Source organism: Lucilia sericata, unplaced genomic scaffold (assembly GCF_015586225.1).
Source record: "Lucilia sericata isolate MDLA Ls3-8-SP2 unplaced genomic scaffold, ASM1558622v1 Contig000299F_arrow, whole genome shotgun sequence".
Classification (NCBI taxonomy): domain Eukaryota; kingdom Metazoa; phylum Arthropoda; class Insecta; order Diptera; family Calliphoridae; genus Lucilia; species Lucilia sericata.
This window is the reverse complement of record NW_023994324.1, coordinates 204,817-232,500: the sequence shown is the minus strand read 5'-3', so window position 1 is coordinate 232,500 and position 27,684 is coordinate 204,817. Positions and strand designations below refer to the sequence as shown.

At 32.0% G+C, this 27,684-nt stretch overlaps 4 protein-coding genes across 4 annotated transcripts in view; 2 read left to right on the top strand and 2 right to left on the bottom strand.

Moving 5' to 3' along the window:
- LOC119603386 (la protein homolog) overlaps nt 1-906 on the bottom strand; it is a 1,723-nt gene extending 817 nt beyond the window's left edge. The window contains exon 1 of the mRNA XM_037955405.1: nt 101-906. Within this exon, the coding sequence (XP_037811333.1) occupies nt 101-736 (636 nt within the window). The 5' untranslated portion in view covers nt 737-906. The remainder of the gene's footprint in view (nt 1-100) is intronic.
- Nucleotides 907-1,857: 951 nt separating this feature from the next.
- Nucleotides 1,858-3,618, top strand: LOC119603384 (nuclear fragile X mental retardation-interacting protein 1). The gene has a single exon (XM_037955403.1). It carries the CDS (start codon nt 1,948-1,950, stop codon nt 3,577-3,579), a length of 1,632 nt encoding a protein of 543 aa, XP_037811331.1. The 5' UTR covers nt 1,858-1,947; the 3' UTR covers nt 3,580-3,618.
- A 454-nt stretch (nt 3,619-4,072) lies between these two features.
- LOC119603385 (mediator of RNA polymerase II transcription subunit 11) lies at nt 4,073-4,830 on the bottom strand. The gene is made up of 2 exons (XM_037955404.1): nt 4,641-4,830; nt 4,073-4,575 (listed from the first exon to the last, which is right to left on the bottom strand). The coding sequence occupies exons 1-2, from the start codon at nt 4,711-4,713 to the stop codon at nt 4,088-4,090; spliced, it is 561 nt and encodes a 186-aa protein (XP_037811332.1). The 5' UTR covers nt 4,714-4,830; the 3' UTR covers nt 4,073-4,087.
- Nucleotides 4,831-6,937: 2,107 nt separating this feature from the next.
- Nucleotides 6,938-27,684, top strand: part of LOC119603380 — a 59,998-nt gene continuing 39,251 nt past the window's right edge. Inside the window, 1 exon segment of the mRNA XM_037955397.1 lies at nt 6,938-7,892. The gene's annotated coding sequence lies outside the window, so the exon portion shown is untranslated.

Here is a 27,684-nt window from a genome sequence, read left to right as displayed (position 1 = left end):
TCGCGAAATTCTCTTAATAGAAATAATACCACCAATAATTGCATCATAATTTCTCACCCAGAATATAAACCCTTAGAAAAGTACCAACAAATCAACTTACCTTAGCTTCCTCAATGAATTTTTCAGCTTGTTCTTTAGTATCGAATGTTACGAAAACGCTGCCCTTGAATTTATAAGTTTTCGAGGGTTTATCCAAATATTTACGCATATTGACATGAGAGACTTTCTCGAAGTCGGCAAAGAATTTCAACAATGTATCGATATCAGCATCCAAGGGGAAACCCTTAACATAAGCTGTACGTGACATAATTTCCTTACGTCTCTCCTCATTATGTTCGGGAATGGGCTTCTCAGGATGACGTCTGATTTTCAATTTATCATCACTGACCTCAACCAAACCATTGTCGGACTTCATCATGGCATCGGCAATGATATTGGAATCTGTGCTGAGGGCGGCCAAACGTTTGAAAGTTAAGAGCACACTAATGGGTACCCAACCTTCTTCATCTTTGCCGACTTGTTCCAAAAGGAATTTGTCACGATTCAAATTAGCATCACCGAAATAGTATTCTACTTGCTGTATGATTTTCTTTTCAATATCTGAGCCATTTTCTTCGGTGGTGGCGGCTTCTTTGACGACGACGGCTGTCTCTCCTTCGGCCTTCTTTTCTTCGACGGGAGTTTCTTTGGTAACTTCCTCAACCTGTTCGGCGGTTTTCTCTACAACATCGGCCATTTTTTATGCAATTATTTTATGTAAATTAATACTTTTTTAAGTAGAAAACTATGAATGGCTTCGAAAAACACGTGTAATCAGTACAGCAGCACGTTAAAAAAAAGAATGCCGAAAATTTGACAACAAAACGAAAATGACACATACACACAGTGCTGCCAGCGTATAGTAATACAAATTTGGAATGTTGCCATGTTGTTTAAAGAGCAAATGTTTCATGCCGTTTGTTTCTTGTAATTTTAGAAGAGTTGAAATTAAATTAATATAATTGTTTTTTATAGTTTAAAAATAAATGTATCTACTTTTTTATTTTAAATAAAATTTCACATACCTATTGTTTTGTTCATGAAAAGAACTGGAAACTTTACGGCTCCAATTTGTTTAGTTTTTATTTCATGAATACGTAGTACTTTAAACACAGAATATAAATTTGTGAATTATTTTGCATATAATGCAAAATTTTAAATTCTTTTTATATAAGGATTTAGAATATGGTCGTGAAAATATATTGTAGACGAAAAAAATCAAAAATCTTCACGAACTATTTCGCTAGTTCGTGAAGATTTTTGATTGTATTATTTTAGATAGAGTCTATTGAATATAGTCCCTCTATATATCTTAAGTTCTTTGGACAATTTTTGCTAGAACCAATAGGTGAAAAGTTACACACATTTTAAAAACACCCTGCATGATCAAAATGTCCAATTTAGATCCATACACAGGGGGGAAAATATACACGCCTGGTACCAAATTGACACCAAATTTTTCAATAACATCCGTTGTCAAGTATATACATACAACAACAACATGTAATGTAGACCACGCAACTTTGTCAACATTGCAACATTTCGTTGTCGCAATCTAAACATTATGCACATCCGTTGTCTAAAAGTTAACAAACGTGGTAAGCTCAAAATGCGTTGTAAATAGTAAGCTTACCATGTTTGTTAACATCTATCTGGTTGAAATATTATAGAAATCGTTGCCGTTTTCAGTTAAAATATTTCAAAATAAAAATTCCGTTAATATTATTTGAAACAATGTTGAAAGAAACAAAAGGAAGTTGTCGTATCAACTCGTTTATAACCATTTTGACATTACTCTGTTTATCTGAATATGGCAATACCAACAAACAAATCAAAACAAACAATTTGTGCAGCATGCTGTTCTTCAGAGTGAATCTTTAATAAAAAAATAGATTTATTTTGAATACAATGGATAAACCAATTAAATTTGCCTTACCGTCACCAAATTTTAATAAAAATGCTAAAGATGCCTGCAAACCAAAACCACACTTTCTTACTCCTTCGGGTATGTCACTGCTACCACGTGAGAAACAACCGCCACCTATGTATGGTAAGCATGGAGCAACAGTGCCACCCAGATATCTACAACAACAGCGGCTTGTAAGTGATAAATCAACTATAGCGGATACACCACCACCACCTCCGGAAAAGCAGTACTGTGAGCCTTGTGAATTAGAGTTAAATTCGCTGGAAGATTTAAAACGCCATCGGGCTCAACATGAAAAATGTCCAGTAGCGGGTTGTCTCTATAAAGGCCATCCCTCGGTAATGGATAAACATGTAAATGCCCTTCATGCCTCGGGATTATTCGATAAATTTAAAAAGCTTAGTACGCCGGAGGAAATAGCTGCCTGGCGAGATGAAAGACGCAAAAGATATCCTACACTAGCAAATGTTTTGTTAAAGAAAAAGGCACAAGAACAAAGACAAAAACGTGGCGAACGTTTAGAGGCAAATAAAAATCGTTTTGGTAAGCCCAACGATAGAAAACGAGCACAACCCAATGATCCGGAAAATACTAATCCAGTAGAGGAAAAAAAGCCTAGAGAAGAAGGCAAATCAAATCAGAAAAATAATAAAAGAAATCGCAATAAAAACAAACGTAATCAGAAGAATAATAAAAACAATCAAGATGATAAACCTAAAGTACAGAATTCGTCTAAACCTAATAATGAAAAGAAGGAAGAGGAAAATGATCTTGTATGTGGAGGAATAAAAATGTTTACAGGAACTAGCCAAATGAAGGACTATAAACATTTTAATGATAAGAAAAAATTAGTAACAAGTAATGCTTTATTTGGACTAGTGGGAATGTATGGTTCCGATGATGAGGATGACGATAATGAGGAATCGGAAGAAAATGAAAGTGTTGGTGGGCAGAACGATAAAGATAAGACCAAAATAGTAGAAGCCATTAGCGAATTAACAGATCAAAATGAAAATATGGAGACTGAAACTGAAAAACTTGTAAATAGTAGTTTTATAAAGGAGGATATTGAAGTAAGTAGTGAAAAATTACCGAATGAAGATAACTCCGAAAAAATACCGAAAGAAGATAGCTCATCCTCACAGCAAGCTTACAACTCTAACGATATTAGCGAAGATAAAACAGATACTCCCAACAATAGGAATATGCCTATAAATGAAAAGAAACTTACAGAAGACGTAAATGAAAATGCTACCCCTAAGGACAATTCATCCGACGAAGCTCCTGAAGAAACACCTATACAACGAAGTATACCAGACTATCCTGTTAAATCGTTGAGCAATCCAAACAAAACTTCTATAGAGGAAACAGTAGAAAAGCGAAATAATCAAACGGAGAAATCGCCTAGTATATCTAAACCAAAACAAGCTGTAAAACGGAAATCAGGTTTAGATTATCGTAAGGCTCGTTTGCGTAAACAAAATACTATGCTGGAAAAATTACTTGAAGCGGATATAAGACATGAGAGAAACGTATTGTTACAGTGTGTACGTTATGTATGCGAAAATAATTTCTTTGGCATTGGTCAAAAAAGTCAAGAAAAACCTGATTAAAACTAGAAGATTAAAATATATACTTAGTTATTAAACCAATTAGATTAAAGAAAGAAAAAATAAAGTGAGATATTTACGGTAAACTAGAAATAAAAAGAAAAATATTAAAATTTTAATTTATTGAAAAGTTACAGTTTTTGCGATTCAATGAGGTTATTAAGTTTTAGAAACTGTTTTCAAAATAGTGGGCTCCAAGAATTTAGTTAAAAATGTATATAAATTGAGGGCAGGACAAAATTCTTTACGAATTTGAAGTAAAATAAGGTTCAGAACTAAACTTAGCTGGATGTAGACAAGTAAAATACCCAATTTGTCATTATTAAAGGTTTCGAAACACAAATTGGCTTTGACTGATTACTCTAAGAACATTGGTAACTGCTTATTTAAAGCTGTTATGTGGGACAGAACGTCAGACATTTGTAGGATATGTATTCATGTCGAGGAGAAAGGAAAGCCGCCTTAATTATGTAAATATAATGAAAACAAGTTTTAGTTTTTAAAAAACATTTTAATTTCCACCACTTTGCTGCATTGTTACATCTTGCGGCATAATACCACCACCTGCATTAGCATTAGAACCTCCCGCTGAACCGGAATCTTGTTGATGGGATTGCTGTTGTTGCTGCTGCTGTTGTTGTTGTTGAGCCATTTGCTGCTGCTGTTGTTGGGCAGCGGCAGCAGCCTGTTGAGCAGCATGCTGTTGCTGCCTCTGTTGCTGTTGTTGTCTAGCGGCATGTGTATACTTGGCTTTGGTCTCCTCTAATTCTCTAACTCTTGACCTTACATGTGATATGCGATGCCAGGCCATTTGTAAAACTTTAGCTGAGGCATAACCAGAACCCTCATGAGGCTGACCTGTTGATACTTGTGTTAGATAATTGATTTGTTCGCTGAGTTTCATTTCCACATTTGAGAGGGATTTGGTGAATTGTTGTGTCTGGGTTTCGGCATTTTTCTGCGATGACTTTTCTTTGCTTAGTTCTTGGAGTGCCAGACCTAAAAAAGGGGCCAATCAAATGGTTAAAGTGCAATGTAATTGTAGAGTTTATAGCTTAACTTACCGGCAGATTGTAGACATAATATTATTTCCTTTTCAATTTCATCTAAAACATGGATTTTTTCTAAAGGATTCATGTTTTTTCTTCGTATTTTTAACACAATAATAAAAAAAATGCAAAATTTGTTTGTTTACATAGAAATGTCAAACATAAATTATAGGGTTACCAATTTCAATATAAATAAGGGAAAAAAGGAACAATGAAATGATGCTAATAGAGCTTAATTATCGATTTCTATAAAAAAAAACTAAAATCGAAAATAATGTCGCTTTCGTCCATTTTGCAAAAAAGGCTCGATATCAATCGAAATCTCTATAGGCCATAATTCAATAATTGATTTTAACGTTTTCTATGTACTTAATAATACCATAATAAAACAATTTTTGTTGGAACGAAAATATGTCTACCAAATTTTATGACGATCGAAGTATAATTCACCCTAAACACATATGAAATCTTCAGAAAACGACTTAAACGCACATAAATGGCTTTCAAATGTCGATGTCGACGAAAAACACATTTTTAGGAACCGAAACCTACATTTATGGAAAATAAAATTATGAGGATTTTTTTCTGTTTTTATTTCAAAATGAAAAGTCACTTTTTCGATGAAAACATTCAACTTGAATGGATAGCCTCTAGTTGTATTTGCTTATCCTAGACACAACGCAGTGTTGTATTAGCAAATCTTGTTCGAAAAAATACATTTTCGACATGTTTTAAATCAAATCTAGTAGATTAAGTAGATTTGGATAAACTAATTTTCGGGAAAATATACCTTTGAATGGGGGCTATGGGAAATATTGGATCGATTGTAAAGATTTTGAACATGATTGATCACTGCCCTGAGAAAATAATGTGTGAGAAAATTCATCGAAATATCTTTGGTAGTTTCGAAGAAAACTTCAAAAGAATTATGAAAAAAAACGTAATTTTTTTCGAGGTAGTCTGAAATTTTTACTCATAACTTTTTACGTTGTGAACCGATTTTGCTGATCAATACCAAACTGCTTAGGATAATAATAAATATTTTGGGTGAATTTGGTTGATTTTCTTTGCTTAGTTTTAACGTGAGCGTGTTTTACACAGACAGGCAGACGGACATAGTTCATAAGGACCCAGAATATATATACTTTGTTGGGTCTTAGATGAATATTTCTTGGTCTTACACACGGAACGACAAACTTATATATACCTTCAATCACCACTGTTGGTGGTGGAGGGTATAAAAACTAAACGTAGTTGAAAACTTAGACGGCTTACAGTCGATTTTAAGCCGCCGCCGACATATTTAGTGTCAGTCGCCGCCGCCGTTAATATTTGTCGGCGCAGGGCTCTGTTACCAAACTGAGAACGGCCATGTACAAGGCGAATTCATATAAGGTGGTGTTCAAGGCGAATTCCGATAAGGTGGTGGCAGTTCTGCATCAACAACATTTTACATGTATTTTGTTTTTGCATTTGGTTTACGTAGATGTCAAAAATCATAAGTACGGCGAATTCATTTGATGAGAAATTTTTGTAAAATATTTATATTATATTAAAAAATAAAGATAAAGATATTAAAATTTGTGAGGAAAATATATTCTGAATTGAATATTCCGGCGGAGTAATTTTCAATATTTGGCCATAATTTAGCAGCCGCCGGACGGGTAAATACTTCATATGGGTTTTGTTATTTAAAGCGTTCCGGAACAGACTTTTTTTAGTTAATCTCTTTATCTACATAGTGTATATATAAAACAATATTGTTTAATTTGTTAACATTTAATAGATTTCAAAATTAAGCCATAACGTAGAAGTCAGCTCCCGCCAGCCGGGTAAATACTTCATATGCGTTTCTTAATATTAAGTGTTCCGGAAGAGATTTTTTTTAGTTAATCACGTTATCTACACAATTTTAATATAAAATATAAAACAATATTGTGTAATATGTTAACATTTAATAGAAAAAAATATTTTTCTTAAATAACATATTTGTATACATACCAATTATGTCATTATTTAAATAAAATGATATATGCTTGGTATTTTCAGATTTTTAAATAATAATAAAATAATAATATAAATAATTCAAAATATTAACGAAGTTTTTCTCCGTTTAACGGACATTTTTAAATATAAAAATGTAAACAATAACAAACTTTGACAGCTACGTAAACCAGGTGAATTAAGAAAAAAATTATCAGCTGATTGAATAACACCACCTTATATGAATTCGTCTTGATGTTGTTGTTGCAGAACTGCCACCACCTTATCTAAATTCGCCTTGGCCATGTATGAATAATTTCTGTCAAATACGGTTTTGCAGTCGACTTCTTCGGATCATTCTTCTGTGTGTAGTTTTTGTAAAATTTATTTTTGTTAAATATTTTCTAAAAATAGTTAAATAATTTGTTGAAAAATATGTGCAAAAGTGAACGCTGAAGTTAAAGCATATATATAATTATATATTTTTAAAAAATTCATCTACAAAATCAAGTGTCTAGAATAGAAAAAAGTGTGGAAAAATTACTCATCAAAGATAGAAAAAAAGGCAGAGTATCTTCAAGATTTTTCATTTAATTTTTTTCTTAACATTGCAACTTTTGTGCTGCTGCCTCTGTTGCTGTTTTCCTGAGTCTGTCTGGCTGGTGTGTGCATAAAAATAAATATTAAAAAAAAGTGTTGCTTGTTTGTTTAATTTTTCTTTCCTATTTGGTGCCACAACATAGCGACTGCTCGCTCTGCCGCAGTTGACGCAGCAAACGTCTTAACAATAAGAAAAACTTAACAATAAACTAAAAAAATTATAATAAATTTATTGTTTTTTGTGTTATTTTTTATGGTAAAAGAAGTACACACATCTAAACATTTATCAACCCACTAGAAATTTTGTGCAGCGTATAGCAGCTATAACTGACAACAACAAAATCTAAATCGACAAATAATATAAAAGCATAATTTTAATAAAAAACAAAAAAAACTAATAGTTGTTGTTGATTGATTTCTATATTTTACTGCCAGTGTTGGTTTTTAGTTTTTTTTTATGTGTGAAAGATATGTTTTTTAATTAAAAAAAGAAACATACATAAATAAATAAAGCAAATATACAAACAAAGCAAAATAAATATTAAGTGAATTCAAATATACAAATATTGAAGTGTTTCAAATTCAATACATAATATCGTATAGGTACTTGAGAACGTTCAACATTATATAAATCAAATCAAAATTTAAAGCGCCTTATAGGAGAAGCAATTCAACTCCATAAAAGTAAGTTCATATTTTATTATTATATTTTACTTATGTATGTATGTACCTACATGTTGGTAAATTATTATTAAAGAATTAATAGGTATATTTTATATAAATGTACAAAAAATATATACCTACTTAAATATGTTAGTGAAAAATTATTATTTATTTAAAACCATCATATTGATTTTGTCATTCCGTTTGTAACTCATCGAAATATTGGTTGTAGACTGTCAAAAATATACATTTGTATAAATTCTGGAAATTACAGGAACTGCCACCCTAGACTTCGATGAAACTCCTCTAATGTATTTCCAACTCGTGACGTTTGGCTTGTATCCGATAGACTGTTTGATATGTGTGCAGTATTTACCGTCGAAAGGTCCTTTAAAGGGCCTGTCGAACGTAGTGTCTTCCAAGCATAGATTCTAGAGATAAGGAAAGGTTCGCAACTGATACGGAATCATATCGATCTAGGGCCAGTTGTGACAATTTATATCGACAGTCAAACTGCTCTTAGAGTATTGTCATGACATACGGTATATTTGCGTCTTGTTGTAGATCATGGGGACATTATGAGACAATAAGACTGCATTAGATTCGAATCATGATATGAACGATAGGGAAAGATAGTAAAACCACTCATCGGTCACTACTATATGTTGATTTTCGAGAGAAGTCGTGACATCATCAACCAGTCGTGCAATAACACAATTGATAGCAAAAAATTGCAGGCCTTAAGGTAAACACTTGATGTAGGGCAAAGCGCAGTTTAAGAATTCTGAAAGCGACCTTAATTGCTTGATTAAAGCCTTTGTCAGTAAGTAAGGATTGAGTATATAATGTTCCATTGTCCTAGAATACAGAAAATTAGCTTGAAATGGCTGGGAAACAGTTTAGATGACGAGTTGGGGAGATTGCCGGAATCAACGACTAGATACTTAAGAATCGGTCAGTTTCCATTCCCCTCTACTCTTATTTATGTACTTTTTCTTTGTTAGAGTTTATTATTTTTCAACTTTATGGTCAACGTCCATAACATAAACCTAATATGTATCTGTACAGCTGAGTACTTTTAACTCCTGTCCCATTCATATTGGTCAATATTTAAACCTAATTATTGCAGTTCGTCAGCTATCTCTCGTCTATCTCGTCTAGCTTCTAAATGAAGCCTGCTTATGACATAAAATGCTTTCAACGGCCTCGGATCGATGTGTTCCTCGTATTCCAGTTCACTAAGATCTCCGCATGAAAAATATTGTACTCGTCCGGGGATCTGAAGGACCATTTTATATTAGATATACTGCACACCATAAAAATCAATAGACTGTCCATCATCATGGTTTGAAGAAGGCGCTATTAGGCCTCCGTGAACTTTGGATAACATTATCTACATGATATCTTATTGTTCCTATAATATGACTATGATTTGCTTCTTTATTTATTAACTTATCGAGGATTCTAATAACAATTTTCAAGATTACAAAAATCTACAACATTCTATCTTATGACATTTTGCCATAAAACCATACGAATTTAAAGCATTAATTTGTATGCTTTTCAATTAAACAATTTATTTAAACAAAAACTTTCCTTAACATTAAAACAAAAGTTTTTAATCTGCTTTTAAAATATGAATGAGTAATGAAAAACATATTTTTTTCATTTCTTTGAAGAAATAATGAAAATTAATCCTTAAATAAAACTGCAATACAATAAACACAACAAGTAATTTGTGATGCAAGAAAGTGGTTTAATGAAAAAGTTTCAATTGACATGACACCCCATTAAATAAATGGCGTAACTGTGTCTGCATCTGTATCAAATGGCTGTGACGCTTATTTCACTGTCTTTTATTTTGTTTTTATATGTTTTTCTGTTCATTTCATTTCAACATGTTCTATCAACAGATGTCAACAGATTACAATACTCGTACACGGACTCGTAGACGTATGCACATATAAGCTTCATGAATATTTTCTATCTATGTACTGCATGTTTCATTTATTTGCCACAAAATTTGTATGAGTATTTGTTAGTTTGCAGTTCTCAATATATCAATAGCAATGTAAATTGTTTTTCTTTTATTATTTGCTGACGTTTTATTTATTCAGGAGCTTTAACACTGGTCAACGATATGAAAAGGAATTAAAAGAGTTGGGAGGAAATCTAGTTTATAGGATAGTCAATAAGTCTAGTGTATAGCCTAGTATATAGTCTAGTCTATAGTCTAGTCTATAGACTAGATAGTCTTTTTATAGTCTAGTCTAAAGTCTAATCTATAGTCTATTCTGTAGTCTATTCTATAGTCTAGTCTATAGGCTAGTCTATAGTCTAGTCTATAGTATATTCTATAGTATATTCTATAGTCTAGTCTATATTCTAGTCTATAGTCTAGTCTATAGTCTAGTCTATAGTCTAGTCTATAGTCTATCTATAGTCTAGTTTATATTCTAGTCTATAGTCTATTCTATAGTCTAGTCTATAGTCTAATCTGTAGTCTTGTATATAGTCTAGTCTATAGTCTAGTCTATAGTCTAATCTGTAGTCTAGTCTATAGTCTAATCTGTAGTCTTGTCTATAGTCTAGTCTAGTCTAGTCTAGTCTAGTCTAGTCTAGTCTAGTCTAGTCTAGTCTAGTCTAGTCTAGTCTAGTCTAGTCTAGTCTAGTCTAGTCTAGTCTAGTCTAGTCTAGTCTAGTCTAGTCTAGTCTAGTCTAGTCTAGTCTAGTCTAGTCTAGTCTAGTCTAGTCTAGTCTAGTCTAGTCTAGTCTAGTCTAGTCTAGTCTAGTCTAGTCTAGTCTAGTCTAGTCTAGTCTAGTCTAGTCTAGTCTATAGTCTAGTCTATAGTCTAGTCTATAGTCTAGTCTATAGTCTAGTCTATAGTCTAGTCTATAGTCTAGTCTATAGTCTAGTCTATAGTCTAGTCTATAGTCTAGTCTATAGTCTAGTCTATAGTCTAGTCTATAGTCTAGTCTATAGTCTAGTCTATAGTCTAGTCTATAGTCTAGTCTATAGTCTAGTCTATAGTCTAGTCTATAGTCTAGTCTATAGTCTAGTCTATAGTCTAGTCTATAGTCTAGTCTATAGTCTAGTCTATAGTCTAGTCTATAGTCTAGTCTATAGTCTAGTCTATAGTCTAGTCTATAGTCTAGTCTATAGTCTAGTCTATAGTCTAGTCTATAGTCTAGTCTATAGTCTAGTCTATAGTCTAGTCTATAGTCTAGTCTATAGTCTAGTCTATAGTCTAGTCTATAGTCTAGTCTATAGTCTAGTCTATAGTGTAGTCTATAGTGTAGTCTATAGTCTAGTCTATAGTCTAGTCTATAGTCTAGTCTATAGTCTAGTCTATAGTCTAGTCTATAGTCTAGTCTATAGTCTAGTCTATAGTCTAGTCTATAGTCTAGTCTATAGTCTAGTCTATAGTCTAGTCTATAGTCTAGTCTATAGTCTAGTCTATAGTCTAGTCTATAGTCTAGTCTATAGTCTAGTCTATAGTCTAGTCTATAGTCTAGTCTATAGTCTAGTCTATAGTCTAGTCTATAGTCTAGTCTATAGTCTAGTCTATAGTCTAGTCTATAGTCTAGTCTATAGTCTAGTCTATAGTCTAGTCTATAGTCTAGTCTATATTCTAGTCTATAGTCTAGTCTATAGTTTATTCTATAGTCTAGTCTATAGACTATAGACTGTTCCATTTAGACTATAGTCTATAGACTTCCTTCTAGACTATATAAAAAGTTCCATTCCGATGAAAGAATGTTGTTTCTTAATGCATCTTTAAGAAATATGATTTCAAACATTAGTTATTCGACAGAGATTTTCGTAATATCTTCCCCATAAGTATTGGAATTCAAAAGGGATTTATTCTCGCGCTATCTAAGCATCAATACTGATGTCTAGTGTAACTGACGTATACAATATCAACAAATGGTGTACAAATATAAATTCAATAAAAAAGGGTTATAGAAATATTTATAGCTGTTGGTATTACTAGAACAAACCATGAATAAATTATGCACAAACATGTAGTACATACATACATGATGTAAATACATTCTGATACGTCCATATTATATTATATGCCAGACAAAAATAGAAATTAAATTGCTTTTTTCAACTTTTTTATTTGTTTTCTTATCGCCAACTAAGGATTTCATCTTGTAAACATAAGATGGACACTGTGTAATAAACACTACTGAATAATATAAAGTTTTTTATAGTTCATATTAGTTGATTCAATGTTTAATTTACACATAAATTAAAAATTAAATTATCTGTGCTGCTGGGTGTTCATAAAAAGGATTGTATATTTACTTTTCTTAAAGGGAATATATAGTTCGATCGATAAGTTCCATTAGAAACTATACTGCATATAACACGATGTGTTGCTCGATCGATAGTTATCAGGGCTTGTACTGTCGATTGGTAAAAATTACTTTTTCGGAGTCTCACGAAGCAATAAATTCATTTTTGTGCAAGATTTCTAGCGGGAGAAAAATTCTAGATTTTTTGACATGTCTGGTAAGTAAAGATCAGATACTATTGGGGTCTTGTTAACTTTTTCTTTTATAAATCTATTGGTGTTAACTTCCAGTCTTTAAATCAGTTCTACAGTAGTTTTAATTTCTTTATTTGCTTTTTATCGTGGTCCTCAACATTCGATCTTTTATAGACCTTAATATAAGGAGCAAAATAGTGCCGTCTACACTAGGTTCTTTCGAAGGATTTCTTTAAATATGAACTTGGCCTTTTTGTTCATGATCTTTAAATTATGTAAAACCGAAATTGAAGAGATCCTGCGATCTTTTCAGTACTAATATTCGAATCAAAGCTGATTTGAGGTTTCAGTCAACGCACTTTTTAACTGAAAAGCTATCTAATCCAACAAATAATTATAATTTTCGAAATTTTAATTACATGTACGACAAAATCTAATTTAAATAATTAGCAATTTATTGATTTTACTTCGTACCTAAGACGTGCTAAATTATGAAAAAAAAAACTTCAACAAATAATACCGATCACTTAGTTATCATATAATATTTAAGCAATATCTAAACAATTGCGAAACAAAAAATAGAAACAATTGCAAAATTTTAATTAAACCATTTGAACAAGGTGAAAACAATTTATAAGCCAATCATAATTAAATATAACAAAAATGTATAATTACAATTGAGTGTTTATAATTAAAGGCAGACGTCATGGTTGAAAATTATAATTGTTCTATATGTTTTATTATATATTTTTTGGTGCAACTACAGGGTTCATTTAGAAGCGATGTGTAATGTGATTTTGAATTTATAAAACTTAGAAAATTGTATTGTGTCCGATTTATATGAAAGGATTTTAAAGTGCTACACTCAAGACGTTCGACTTTGTTTTGAACTGATCATAAATTTCTATTGTCTTGGGAATGATGTGATACTATGTGACTATTAACTTAATTTCGATATCGATAGATATAAATCGGGTTTACTGCTACTATGATCACAGGTATGATGCATTTTGGATCTGGATCAAGGGCGATTCGTCTCTAAGAAATGACATTTGAAGAAATTGATGAGACATTATTCGATCTTTAGATGTTATCAAATATTTTCAAAAATACAATTCTGAGTAAGACAGACAATAATGCATTGAGGTCCCTGAATTATAGCACATAAACTGTTTGACTCATTGACTGTGTCCCAATAGGTTGTTTTCGATATTACAGACAAATTTTCCAATTGATCTTGATATAATCGGTGTTGTTTGATAGAAATCAAATGAATTCTTTGATTTAAATTCTAATATATTCCAGCGGAAAATTCTTCGTCCGATTAACGTTGTTATTTTAATAAAGGAAAATATAGATGTCGAAGTGCTTTACGAGTACAACTTCCTTGACGTCCTTATTATTCACAGGGTGAGCTTATTCGACGACTTACAACCTTCCCCATGTGTAAGCACTTTGCTCAAGTATTCGAGCTATCTAATCTCTTGACATAGTAACCCGGTTGAGGAAAAACAGGTATATTGAGACAAGCCCAATACATACCCCGACAAGAAAAAGGCAATCACTAGTTATATTCAATAGAAGGGGCGTACACAACATCAACCCTTATTGGTGCTATGCGGTATGACCTTATTATCTAAAGGCTCCTTAATCGCATAAAGTCCGAACTACGGAACCATTTTTATTTGACAATGCTTATTTCAGTGGCCACAAGAACCTACTGTGATAAGTTGAGCATGTTTTAAAGTAAACTCCAACACACTCATCCACGAAGGAAAATCGCCGATAAATTCAGGTCCACTTAGCTCCACCAATCATATCACGACCATCAATTACACTTCAAAACCAAATTAGAATTAACCTCCAGAAACTCTGTAATTTGTACCGTTCCTAGAAACTAGAAGAGATAACAGAAACTTATTTCGAAAATTATATTTCAGCATGCGTCAATCTTTTAACCATGCGTCCCTTCCAGAGAACTTGGTTTTAAACCACAGCCACTACTTGGATCCCGAAGGAATTTCAACCAACTGACCAGCCAGGATAATGTCCTGCGGGCAACTGGCCACCCGTAGTACCAGATTAGCTCGTGCTCAGGTTCGACCCCATGTCAAATCATTCATAGGAAAGGCTCAGGATACATTTGATTATCACCAGTTAAAAGTCCCGGCAAACTAGAGGTACTGGTAGCATCTCTTTTCCCCAGGCTTGCAATAACACCAAGTCAGAAGGGTCCTAGAACGAAAAATCTTTGTAGATAGCCTATAGATATTCCTTATGGTCCTCTTGAAGGAGTAGACAGAATCTTGCGAATTGAATCATTAGATTATCAGCTCAAATCCAACATTTTATTAATCCACAGGCTTATCCTGTGGATTAACAGAAACTTTACAGAAACTTATCCCGAAAATTATATTTCAGCATGCATCAACCAAGCGTCCCTTTCAGCGAATTTGGGCTTAAACCACTGCCACTATGTGAAGACCGAAGGAATTTCAACCAACTGACCAGCCAGGATAAAGTCCTGCGGGCAACTGGCCATCCGTAGTACGAGATCTCGTGCTCTGGTTCGACCCCATGTCAAATCATTCCTAGGAAAGGCCCAGGATACATTTGATTATCATCAGTTAAAAGTCCCGGCAGACTAGAGGTACTGGTTGCATCTCTTTTCCCCAGGCTTGCAATAACACCAAGATGAGAAGGGTCCTAGAACGAAAAATCTTTGTAGATAGTCTATAGATATTCGTTATGACCCTCTTTCAGGAAGAGCCAGAGTCTTACGATTCCATTAAACGTATTCGAGATCATCTATATTACTTCACCTTCTCACTATAATCTGGTAAAACACTATATCTTCATGCAGTAGAATAGAATGGACTGAATAGAAGTTAATTTGGAAAAAGAAATATCTTTGTTGATATCTCACATCTTTGTGATAAACCTTAGATTTCCCTTATAATTCTTATAATTCTTATAGTCTCACGAATAGAATGGATTTAATAGAAGTTAATTCAGAAAATGAAAGATCTTTGTTGATATCTTGCAGGATAAGCCAGAGTCTCACCATTATCATATAAAGAATGATTTTTGTTGATATCTTACATCTTTGTGATAACCCTTATATTTCCCTTAAGATGCTTATATAGGAGAAGTCAAAGCTCCCGATTTCTTTTTCCTGAACATAAGTTATTAAAGGAATTCTCGGGAGGAACGACAAACTATGTATGTATTCTTACTGTAGAATAGAACAAACGATGTTTTTAAAGATTCTCATGAAAAAGTAAAAACATAGGGTCGATTTTTTTCGCGTCACACAGTGGTATAGGAAAAAAAAAAGAGGGAAATAATTCGGTAACTTCTAAACGGTTAATCCGATTTTAATGAAATTTGGTATGCACAAAAAGGAGGTGTTGTCGAGTTTAGGTTTTGAATTTGGACCTTATAGGCCAACCAGGGGCCCGGCGGGGGGTCCTCAAATTAGGACACCTCGGCTATGTTAAATTTTTAAAACGATCTTATTTCTTCATTTGAGTTCCGATTTAAAATAAATTTCGTATATAGAATCTTCTCATCGAGCACTATAAAAAATGTCGTCGTAGCAGTAAATTATCTCTTATAGTTTAGGAGATATTCGCATTTGAAAATTAAAATTTTAAAATTTTTACCGTTCTTACTTTAGTTTTTTGATAATAGCGGGTCCAAATATTCCCGATTTTCGCCATTTCTTTTTTTATTCGCTTAACAACAAGTTTATATATCAAGCAGTGAAAGAATTATGTAAAAATCATGACTGAGTCCAAAGTTATAGGCATTTTAATTTAAAAAATTAAAAAAAGGCGATTTTTTGCCATTTTTTTGGGAAAAAAGTATCTTTTTCTTTTTAAGTTATCTAAAAAGTTTCTAAGAAGATGTATATAGAATTTATACTTTTTGAAAAGCTGACTTTACATAAAATACGATAAATGAAACAAAACCTAAAAATTTTTGATACCGAGGGGACCAGGTCCATCCAAAAAACCCTATTTTTTTATAGAAAATTCAATTTTGAGCAAAAATTCTCAAATCGCATAGTCGATATCAAATTATAGTGACCTGTTTTATATGACCCAATATGTTCTTAATCATTTTGTAACGGGTTTCGATAACCCCGCCCCTGGTATGGATATAATAGGCAAAAAACCAAAAAATCCCATTTTTGGGATTTTTTAAAACTTTTTTGGGAATTCCGGGATTTCTAATAAGAAAATTTTTATTTAATTTTGGATTTTGAGTAAAAAAATCTACCTAACTGTAAAATTTCATCAAAAAATATTCATAAATAAAATTTTTATTGCAATTTGAAAAATTTGTATCTTCGCAAAAACTGAATAAAAAACATTTTTTAATTTTTTTTAAAAAAGTATTCCGCGAATTTTTTAATTTTCAAAAATTATATACAGTTTTGAAAAATAGACAAAATTACCTTTCCATTGATATATAACATGCCTACCTAATGTTTTTTAAGTGACAAATTAATTAGGGAAAACTCAACATCTTTTAGAGAATTTACCTAGTACTATTATTTTCATCCATACATTTGTTAGGCATGTTTTACTACCTAAATTTTTATGAATTTTTACAGCCACTTTTTACGATTAATCTTTTATTCTTTATCCCTAAAAAAAATTAACAAGTATTTATTTTATATAAAAATAGTCTTTATTTATTTTTTTTTTATAAATTAATATAATTTTGTAAAATAATCGGTATCACAGTAGTCCATATCTAAAAGATAAAGTAAATCTTTAAATTCATGAATATTTTCAAATGCTAACGTTTTGTAGCAAATCCAACGTTTCCTTATAGTAGATAAAACAGGATCAGAAGATAGAATCAGATTATTAAAAATATCTTCATTTTGAGACTGCCTAGAACACTTCCTTGAGCTAAACTGATGAATATGCTTAAAGTCTCTATTCCTCGATTCTTGGGGTTCTTCTGTAAGCTCTCCTAAAGGCAGAATATTATGTTCTATGATGACCTTTCCATGACATAATATCTTGTGAACTGTAGGTGTCATTTCTTTCCAGGGATATAATTCCAAAAGTAATTTAGAAACTTTTGTAGAATACTCTCCAAATTTTGTTGCGTTCACTTTATGCTTGCTATTTATCGCCATTAGAATAATATTGACCTTTTGCAGTAAATCCATACTAATTCCGGTTATTTCGGAAGTAGTTTCAAAATGTTTAAAAAAACGTCTAGCGGTATTACCATCGTTTGTGCTTCCATATCCTGTGAGTGGTTTATCAATATTTAATCCCATCCGCTTTTTAAATTCCTCTTGAATTCTTCGTTTCTCACTGGCTCTCATTTCCATTAACTCCTTATTGTTATTTGCACTTTTGTTTGCATTTTCCGGTATGCTTCTGTACTTTAAATCATATGCTAAATGTAGAAAATGTTCCAGAAATCGTATGCGAGCATGTAGGGGGGATATTCCAAATTGTAATGTTTCCTCATTTATTGATCTTTGCTTGGAAATATTCGAAAATTCTGATTTTTTATCACCACATATGTAGCAGTACCAAGTAGATGATGTTCCTGTAATGGCATTTCCAACTTTCCCATCAATCATTGTAAGTTTTAAATCATAGGACATGTTAAACGAATAATTTTCTATTTCGATTGTTATAGGTTCCAAGTTTTTAATTTCTGCTTCAATACGATTTATCAAATCTTGCGTTGTTGTTTTGGATTCCTTTATATACTCAAAGCTTATTGGCCTACAAAAAGCTTTGGATCCTGGAGTCGAATTCTTCCAAATATCATCGAAACTGGTTGATGGAGAATCGCTGTCAGCATACTTTCGAATTCTTAATGGAACTAGCGATGCCATAAATACACTTTTATACTCGGAAGATGATTCACTTGTGTTGATTTGTTTATATTCCGAGAGTGCTGATAATCCATCACATCCCCACTTACAAATGAGTTGAAGATCACAAGAATTTATTTTTTTTAGTTGGTCTGAAGAAAAGTCAGAAGCAATCCTTAAAGCAGTATTTTCGAGTAGAGCGCCGAGTCCAATAACAGCCTTCCGATCAGTTATTTCAATAGGAGGTGGTATAATGCTTTTCTTCTTTTCATTTATTTTGTCATATGATGGTAAAACATCCACTCCTTTTTCAGATAGCGCCTTTCTTAACGTTATGTAGTTATCACGACTTAATCCCAGCTGCAACATAAGCGCAATAGCTTCTTCCTCAGTGAACGTTGTATCAGATGATGGTGTGGGTATACTCTTTACAATTCTTTTCAGTCGTCTTGGTGATGCGGTTGGAAGAATATTTGCAATTTTTATGGCATCCAAAGGCTGTTTTTCTTTTCTTAACATTGCTTTAAAAGTGTCCGAAACTTCTTCGTTAGATAAGGTTTCTAGTGAAGTTGATAACCTTTTCCTCTTAGATTTTGAGCTCAAATCCTCATACTGCTTACAGGGAGCACCAACAGTTGATACGCAAATAGCAACTTCTACACATTCATCCAGCCAATCAGAAAATTTCGATCGAAATTTAGCAATGGAATACCGAACACTCTTCAGTTTTATATCAACTGATTTTATAAAATTTTCAATTTTACATATATCAGTTTTATCCACTTTATTTTTATGTGCAGTTTCAATATATTTCAATAAGAAGTTCACTTTATCTTGAAAAGGAGCTGAAGAGTGTTCAAATAAAATGGAGCACAAATCATTTTTTTTTAGTACGATCGCCATGGTTAGAAAATTACAAATAATTACAAACAGATATAAACCTGTCTTATATATTAATTACAGGTACTTAAATTAAATTATTTTTTAAAGGGTTATGATATTCTACCTAATATGTCTAACGTATCCTTATGTAATGAATTTTTCCTCAATAGGTCACTTTAATAAGCTACCTATTAAAGTGACCTATAGGGGTAAAAATCATTACAGTTTAAAAAATAATACCTGAAAATTTTTTAATATATGTAACAAATTTAAGAGTTAACGTTATGGATGAAAATAATAGTGCTAGGTAAATTTTCTAAAAGATGTTGAGTTTTCCCTAATTAATTTGTCACTTAAAAAACATTAGGTAGGCATGTTATATATCAATGGAAAGGTAATTTTGTCTATTTTTCAAAACTGTATATAATTTTTGAAAATTAAAAAATTCGCGGAATACTTTTTTTAAAAAAATTAAAAAATGTTTTTTATTCAGTTTTTGCGAAGATACAAATTTTTCAAATTGCAATAAAAATTTTATTTATGAATATTTTTTGATGAAATTTTACAGTTAGGTAGATTTTTTTACTCAAAATCTAAAATTAAATAAAAAGTTCGAATTTTCTTATTAGAAATCCCGGAATTCCCAAAAAAGTTTTAAAAAATCCCAAAAATGGGATTTTTTGGTTTTTTGCCTATTATATCCATACCAGGGGCGGGGTTATCGAAACCCGTTACAAAATGATTAAGAACATATTGGGTCATATAAAACAGGTCACTATAATTTGATATCGACTATGCGATTTGAGAATTTTTGCTCAAAATTGAATTTTCTATAAAAAAATAGGGTTTTTTGGATGGACCTGGTCCCCTCGGTATCAAAAATTTTTAGGTTTTGTTTCATTTATCGTATTTTATGTAAAGTCAGCTTTTCAAAAAGTATAAATTCTATATACATCTTCTTAGAAACTTTTTAGATAACTTAAAAAGAAAAAGATACTTTTTTCCCAAAAAAATGGCAAAAAATCGCCTTTTTTTAATTTTTTAAATTAAAATGCCTATAACTTTGGACTCAGTCATGATTTTTACATAATTCTTTCACTGCTTGATATATAAACTTGTTGTTAAGCGAATAAAAAAAGAAATGGCGAAAATCGGGAATATTTGGACCCGCTATTATCAAAAAACTAAAGTAAGAACGGTAAAAATTTTAAAATTTTAATTTTCAAATGCGAATATCTCCTAAACTGTAAGAGATAATTTACTGCTATGACGACATTTTTTATAGTGCTCGATGAGGAGATTCTATATACGAAATTTTTTTTTAAATCGGAACTCAAATGATGAAATAGGATCGTTTTAAAAATTTAACATAGCCGAGGTGTCCTAATTTGAGGACCCCCCGCCGGGCCCCTGGTTGGCCTATAAGGTCCAAATTCAAAACCTAAACTCGACAACACCTCCTCTTTGTGCATACCAAATTTCATTAAAATCGGATTAACCGTTTAGAAGTTACCGAATTATTTCCCTCTTTTTTTTTTCCTATACCACTGTGCGTCAGTGTCTAATAAACTTATAAGTTTCCAAGGAACACTTCCACTTGTCTGATCTTTGCATTTTTAACAAATAAGAATGTACAGCCGGGAATGGCCGACTCCGAAATATTTTAACAATTCATTGACAAAGAAGAGATTATCCAAAAGAGGAGTTGTGTGGGGGCAAGGCTAAATATGGACCCATCCATCCCATACATTTTGGTAAAGGGATATCATAAAGTTATCATCGTGATACTAATGTTTATAAGTGAATTTTGACCTTCAAGTGATTTTCCGAAGGGGACTTTATATGGGGTCTAGGGTCAAATATGGACCGATCATTACGCAAATCGGGAGTATAATTAATTATTCACGTTATGCCGATTTTTGTAGAGATACTAGAACATTTTACAAATTTATGAGCTCAAAAGCCTTATTTGGCGGCTAAGCGAAATATGGGACTGATTTTAACCATTTTCAATTGGCTTCGTCCCTGGGTGCCAAATTTCATCAAATTATTTCGAAAATTGTGACCTGTAGCGTGGCACAAGGTTTACATGGACAGACAGACGGACGGATAGAAGGACATAGCTTAATCCACTCAGAAAGTGACTCTGAGCCGATTGGTATACTTTAAGGGTGTTTCAAACATCAGCACAAACGCATAATGCCCTCCCCACTATAGTGGTGTAGGGTATAGAAACGACCTCTGTTCAAAAACTTAATTTTTAAACTTCAAAGGAATCTGTTACGCGTGCTGTAGTTGAGAATTTTAAAAGAGATTTCCGACCAATTCAAATTGTTTAAAACACTCTGTTCAAATAGTTTTCAAAATAAATAATTGCGATTATATTTTGGGCCCAAGACAACGTCATGCAACAACAACAATCAACGAAAAATATATGATATACTAGACATGCCGCCAGGTGGATTAAATATAAAACCAAAAGAATTTAACAAAAATAATAAAAAATCAAATAAAAGATAAACGAACAACTATAACAACAATTTCGAAATTAAAACTTAATTTTCCTTAAAAAAACATTTTATAATCTATTGACATCCGGTAAAAAAAAAGATTCGAGAAGAAAATGCGTGAAAAAATATATAAATTTTATTTCTGTCAATAAAATATCATACATAATATTTGTTAATCTCATTATTATTGCTGTTGTTGTTGTTATTTCGTCAAATAGAAATAATAAATAAATGAAAAATATCTTTAAAAGTTTTACACTCTCTCCATATCACTCTTAATCTCTCCTACTAACTCATAAGATCTCTTTCGTTTAAAATTTCTCCATATCACTCTTAATCTCTCCTACTAACTCATAAGATCTCTTTCGTTTAAAATTTGTTTGTTGAACAAAAAATTTAAATGAAAATTAAATTATATGAAAAAAAAAAACAATATTAATTTTGGCTATTTTCCAATCAACTTGGTTATTTCTAACTGAAAAAAAGCAAAAAAAAAAAACAACAACAATTTTTCTTCTGCATGTGAAACCGAAAATATAAGAAATTTCGTCAAAAATTATATACTAAAAAAATCGACGTTAAAATAAATACAACAACAGCAACAAATCGGAAAATAATTGATGCTAAAAGGAATGCAGAGATAAAAAAATATAAATAAATAAAATAAACAACAAACTTTTATTTATTTTAAAATTGTTGTTGCTATTTTCAATATTCATACTACACAATACATATATAAATTCCTAACAATGTTAATAAATTTGTTTAATTTTTTGTTGTAGTTTCTTTAATAGTAAAAGTATGAACATAATTTATTTAAATTACAATTAAGTTGCAAATTAGTTATTGGCAAACAGCTGGAATCTAATAAAATAAATATTTAAAATATAATTGTTTTTAAATTTGAGAATTTTCAAAAAGGCCAATCATTGAAATTGTGTTTATTTTAGTTTAAATGATTGTATTTGCCAATTAAATTATTTAACTTAATTGTTGTAAAATATTTTATTTTAAATTATTAAAATTTTTTGGAATTTTATGAAAAGATCGTGGGTATTGAAATTTTAAATATTTTTTGAAATTTGTATATTTGTAGCGTAGATAGTTTCACCTAAACGTGGTACAATTCTAACTATATTCAACCTCAGATCAATTTTTTCTTGATCGAACGTTACGACCCTTTTGGTCACACTTTTTGTAAAATAGACAAATATTCAATTCTGAATGAGTGTCCGACAGTGGTTTTATACCCTATACCACTAGAGTGGGGAGGGTATTAGGCGTATGTAACATCCAAAGTATACCGATCGGATAAGAATCATTTTCTAAGTCCGTCTGTCTGTGTGTTCATGTAAATATTGTGCGCAGAGATTATCGTCCGATGGTTTAGAAACACATTATATTCGGTAGAACATCGTTCCCTAAGTGGTTGATATAATTTCGACAAATGCTTGACAATGGCAAGGAAAGTGTTTGAGTGTTTTACTATCCTCATCACATGCTCGTAGTTCAGTCAGGATACGTACCATCAAACTAAACACGAACTTGCGCCGACTTCTACTCATTTCGTTTGGTTTTTCCCTATAAGATTTTTGAGGTTATACCCACTGTTCCATTATTCCATGTACTTGATTTGGATTCTCTTGACCATGCCAGTATTATCTCCCCACTTAGTGACGCCCGTGTAGCAGCAGATTTCACGGGTGTAAACTAGGGTGATCGACTCGATTTTTCAACCGGTTTTAAAACCGGTTTTTTCTGCTTTACCAGTGTCGGTTTTTTCTTAATGTTGATTTTTCGAATATCGAATAACCCGGTTTTTTCACTTTTTAAAAACCGGTTTCGAATACTTTTATTTGCTTTGTATTCAAAGATTATTTAAATGAAATTTTTAAGTAAATATTATTTGTGTCGAAAATTATTTGTGTCGAGGAACTAGCGTATATTTTTCTAAAGCTCCTTTGGTTAAACTTTTTTGATTTTCCTAATTAATTAAAAAAATTTATTTGTAAAATTGATAACTGTTTGATAAAATTTTATCAATCTTAAGATTATATTCAATTTACAATAATTAATTTACGGCTGAAATTTTATGGAAGTGTTGTCCTAAACAGGGCTTTTGAAATAAGCTAGGATTACATAGTACCTTATGTTTAACAGAAGTGTCCCACCTTTTTTCCTAATTTTTTTATATTAATGAAATAATGTAAATCAGACGACTAGATCTATAGTTATAATCTTTTAAACTGTTAAAAATCATTTCTGGCCATGTTTTATTAATCAAATTTAAACATAAACATTAAGTTTTTCAAATTAAAATATTTTTTTTTTATTTATAATGAAAAACCGGTTAACCGGTTTTTTCTGAATTTGAAAAATATCAACCGGTTTTTTTTAAATGTCAACTATTCGAACTATTCGAAAACCGGTTTTTGGAAAATGTCGAATAATCGATCACCCTAGTGTAAACTCTAATGATCCATTTGACTATGATTCTCTTCTCTGGGATCAACGTTTCACAAATTCTGACTATTTCTATCTTTCCATCAGATGTGTCTAATATTTGTTTATAACCTTTTAATACGTCCAGTATACACTGATGACGTAACCAATATCTTTTCGATTAGGTGAATATCCCGCTATGTTTCTTGAGCTTTGGTCGAAGTAGTACTCAGGGCTCCACTTATACCCAAGCAGCAGGTACACTTAACTCTCAGTATTGGCATTATAAATTTTGACCAAAGAAGTTCACCACTTTATTGAAGCTTATAAAGCCAGTGCGCCATAGATGGACTAATATTCTGCTCTTCTGCATAGCGCCTTGTTGGTCCTATCCTCTATCTGGTGTCTTTATTTAAATTTCTGCTCAAGGATTACACCGAAATTCTTAAATCTGTCGGCCATCGTTATATTCTGGTCCAGAAAAAAGGTGCTCTTTGTGTTTTCACAATTTAATAAAAATCCTCCAACGTGTAAAGTCGAATCAAATGGTAAACCTTGTAAGGTGGAGAAATACTGCCTGAATTCCGTGCCCTATTTTAAACAAATACAAGTCCATGTAGCCTTTTATTTTGAGGATGATTTTTGGATGGTATTATTTAAAGAAAAGAGAACATTTTTCTTCAAATATAACATCTGAAAAAGTCGACATCTGATAGCAGTAAGATCTTTGGTCAATATAGTTGATAGAATGGCGAAGATCAAAATACAAGCCACAATGACCACAATCCATAGAAATGACTTCTGCAGAAGCAACTAGAGGATATTATCCACTCTCTGTCCGTTTCCCTCCCAGAGCATGTTTCCTTGATGTTATATACCATCTTGGTATATTGCAATCCCGTAAAGAGTTGCTACCAATATCTCTAGTCTCCCGTGACTATAAACTGGTGATGATTAAATGTATCCTTGGCCTTTCCTTGCAATAATTAGACATGAGGTCAAACCAGAGCACTAGATAGTCTGGTACTACGGGTGGCCAGTTGTCCGCAGTACTTTTTACTGGCTGGTCAGTTGGTTGAGGTTCTTTCGGGATAAACGTGGTTGATGTTTATACCCAAATTTGTGGGAAGGGACAGTTGGTTGGATTTGAATCATGGTGCGGTAATGGCTATGTTTCTGTTAACGTTCTTAGGAGCGGTACAAACCACAGGTAGGTTGTTGAATAAAATGTTGGGAATGAGCTGATAATGCAGAGATTGAGCATTGAAATGATGTATTGGCTGTTGGATATGATGAATCTGATGAAAGAGATGGATGGTTCGAGTAGACGGTTGTGTTGGAAGATACGGAAATGTTGTGAAGATGGATAGAGTCAGGGGGTTGAAGGTTAGACCAGTGATTGCTTGTTGTGCAATCTTGCTATGGCAAGAGATTAAATAGCTCGAGTACTTGAGCAAGGTGCTTGTGCATGGACCGGCAAAGCTATGTACAACGAGTTGCCACCTGAGTTCTTCATTGAAGCTACTCGGAAGCTCGGAGCGGTGGACCTTTCCAAGTCCATCCAGTGGTTGAAAAAGACCACTGTGAAATAAGGCCGTCAAGCCAGGTGTTCACGTTAAGCTCATTGATATTCTTGTCATTATGCGCTCTAAACATACAATGCACGACGGATTTATCCGAGGTGAACATCCGAAAGATAAATTCCTTCATTTGTAGTATGTTCTGAAAAGTAGGAATATATAAGCTATTTTAAAGTTTGTCTACTTTAGATTTCAGGCATTTAAACTAATTTACATGTAAGATTTTTTAAAATTATTTAAAATAATTTTAAACTTTTCTGGTAATTTGAGTTCTTTTGCAAATCAAAATAAAAAAAAGGGTTTTAATAATTTGTAAATATTTTCAAATATTTTTCTTTATGCTATCGATCGTGTTTTTGATGTTTTCCTGTTAATACTTATGTATTTTTCTTTTGGCTGCTATTTTCTTTAAGGTTTCGAAACAATATTATCGTTTAGCTGTTTCTCATCCACAACAACACAAGTCATTGCTTTTTAAACCTTCCCATTTATCTTCCGCCCAAGAAAAAGAGAGAAAATACATTTTTCTATTCATTATATTTTTCACACTCTCGCTCTTTTTCTCTTACCGTTGAACTTTTTCTCTAATTACTCGATTACTCAAAAGAAAATATTTAAAAAATTTAAAAAGAAATCTGTAAAAAACAAATTTAAATGAATGAATTTATTAGAAACAAATTGTGTAATGTTCGATACAAAAATGGTTTAAAATAGTTTAGAAAATTCTTTGCCTAAATGCTGATAAAGTTTAAAATTTAAAAAATTTTTGTAAATACAAGTTCAATGTCGGCTAAAAGAATGAAATATTTTTGTTAAACATTTTGACAGATTTTTGGGATTTTTCGTGAGTTTATGTTAATGAATGTAATGAAACATTTTGCAAGTCATTGATTTTGCTATTCAGTTTGTAACAAATCGATATATTGATATGTTGGATCTTTATTACAATCTGTCATTCTGTTGAAATCACGATAGGAACTATATGGGAGCAGCTAGATAACTTAGTTTTTTACAGCTATAAATCTAGTCTAGTCTATACTCTAGTCAATAGTCTAGTCAATAGTCTAGTCAATAGTCTAGTCACTAGTCTAGTCAATAGTCTATTCAATAGTGTAGTCAATAGTCTAGTCAATAGTCTCGGCAACAGTCTAGTCAATAGTCTAGCCAATAGTCTAGTCAATAGTCTAGTCTATAGTCTAGTCTATAGTCTAGTCTATAGTCTAGTCTATAGTCTAGTCTATAGTCTAGTCTATAGTCTAGTCTATAGTCTAGTCTATAGTCTAGTCTATAGTCTAGTCTATAGTCTAGTCTATAGTCTAGTCTAGTAGTCTAGTCTAGTCTATAGTCTAGTCTATAGTCTAGTCTATAGTCTAGTCTATAGTCTAGTCTATAGTCTAGTCTATAGTCTAGTCTATAGTCTAGTCTATAGTCTAGTCTATAGTCCTAGTCTATAGTCTAGTCTATAGTCTAGTCTATAGTCTAGTCTATAGTCTAGTCTATAGTCTAGTCTATAGTCTAGTCTATAGTCTAGTCCTATAGTCTAGTCTATAGTCTAGTCTATAGTCTAGTCTATTAGTCTAGTCTATATCTAGTCTAGTCTATAGTCTAGTCTATAGTCTAGTCTATAGTCTAGTCTATAGTCTAGTCTATAGTCTAGTCTATAGTCTAGTCTATAGTCTAGTCTATAGTCTAGTCTATAGTCTAGTCTATAGTCTAGTCTATAGTCTAGTCTATAGTCTAGTCTATAGTCTAGTCCTATAGTCTAGTCTATAGTCTAGTCTATAGTCTTAGTCTATAGTCTAGTCTATAGTCTAGTCTATAGTCTAGTCTATAGTCTAGTCTATAGTCTAGTCTATAGTCTAGTCTATAGTCTAGTCTATAGTCTAGTTACTATAGTCTAGTCTATAGTCTAGTCTATAGTCTATCTAAGTCTAGTCTAGTACTAGTCTATAGTCTAGTCTATAGTCTAGTCATAGTCTAGTCTATAGTCTAGTCTATAGTCTAGTCTAGAGTCTAGTCTATAGTCTAGTCTATAGTCTAGTC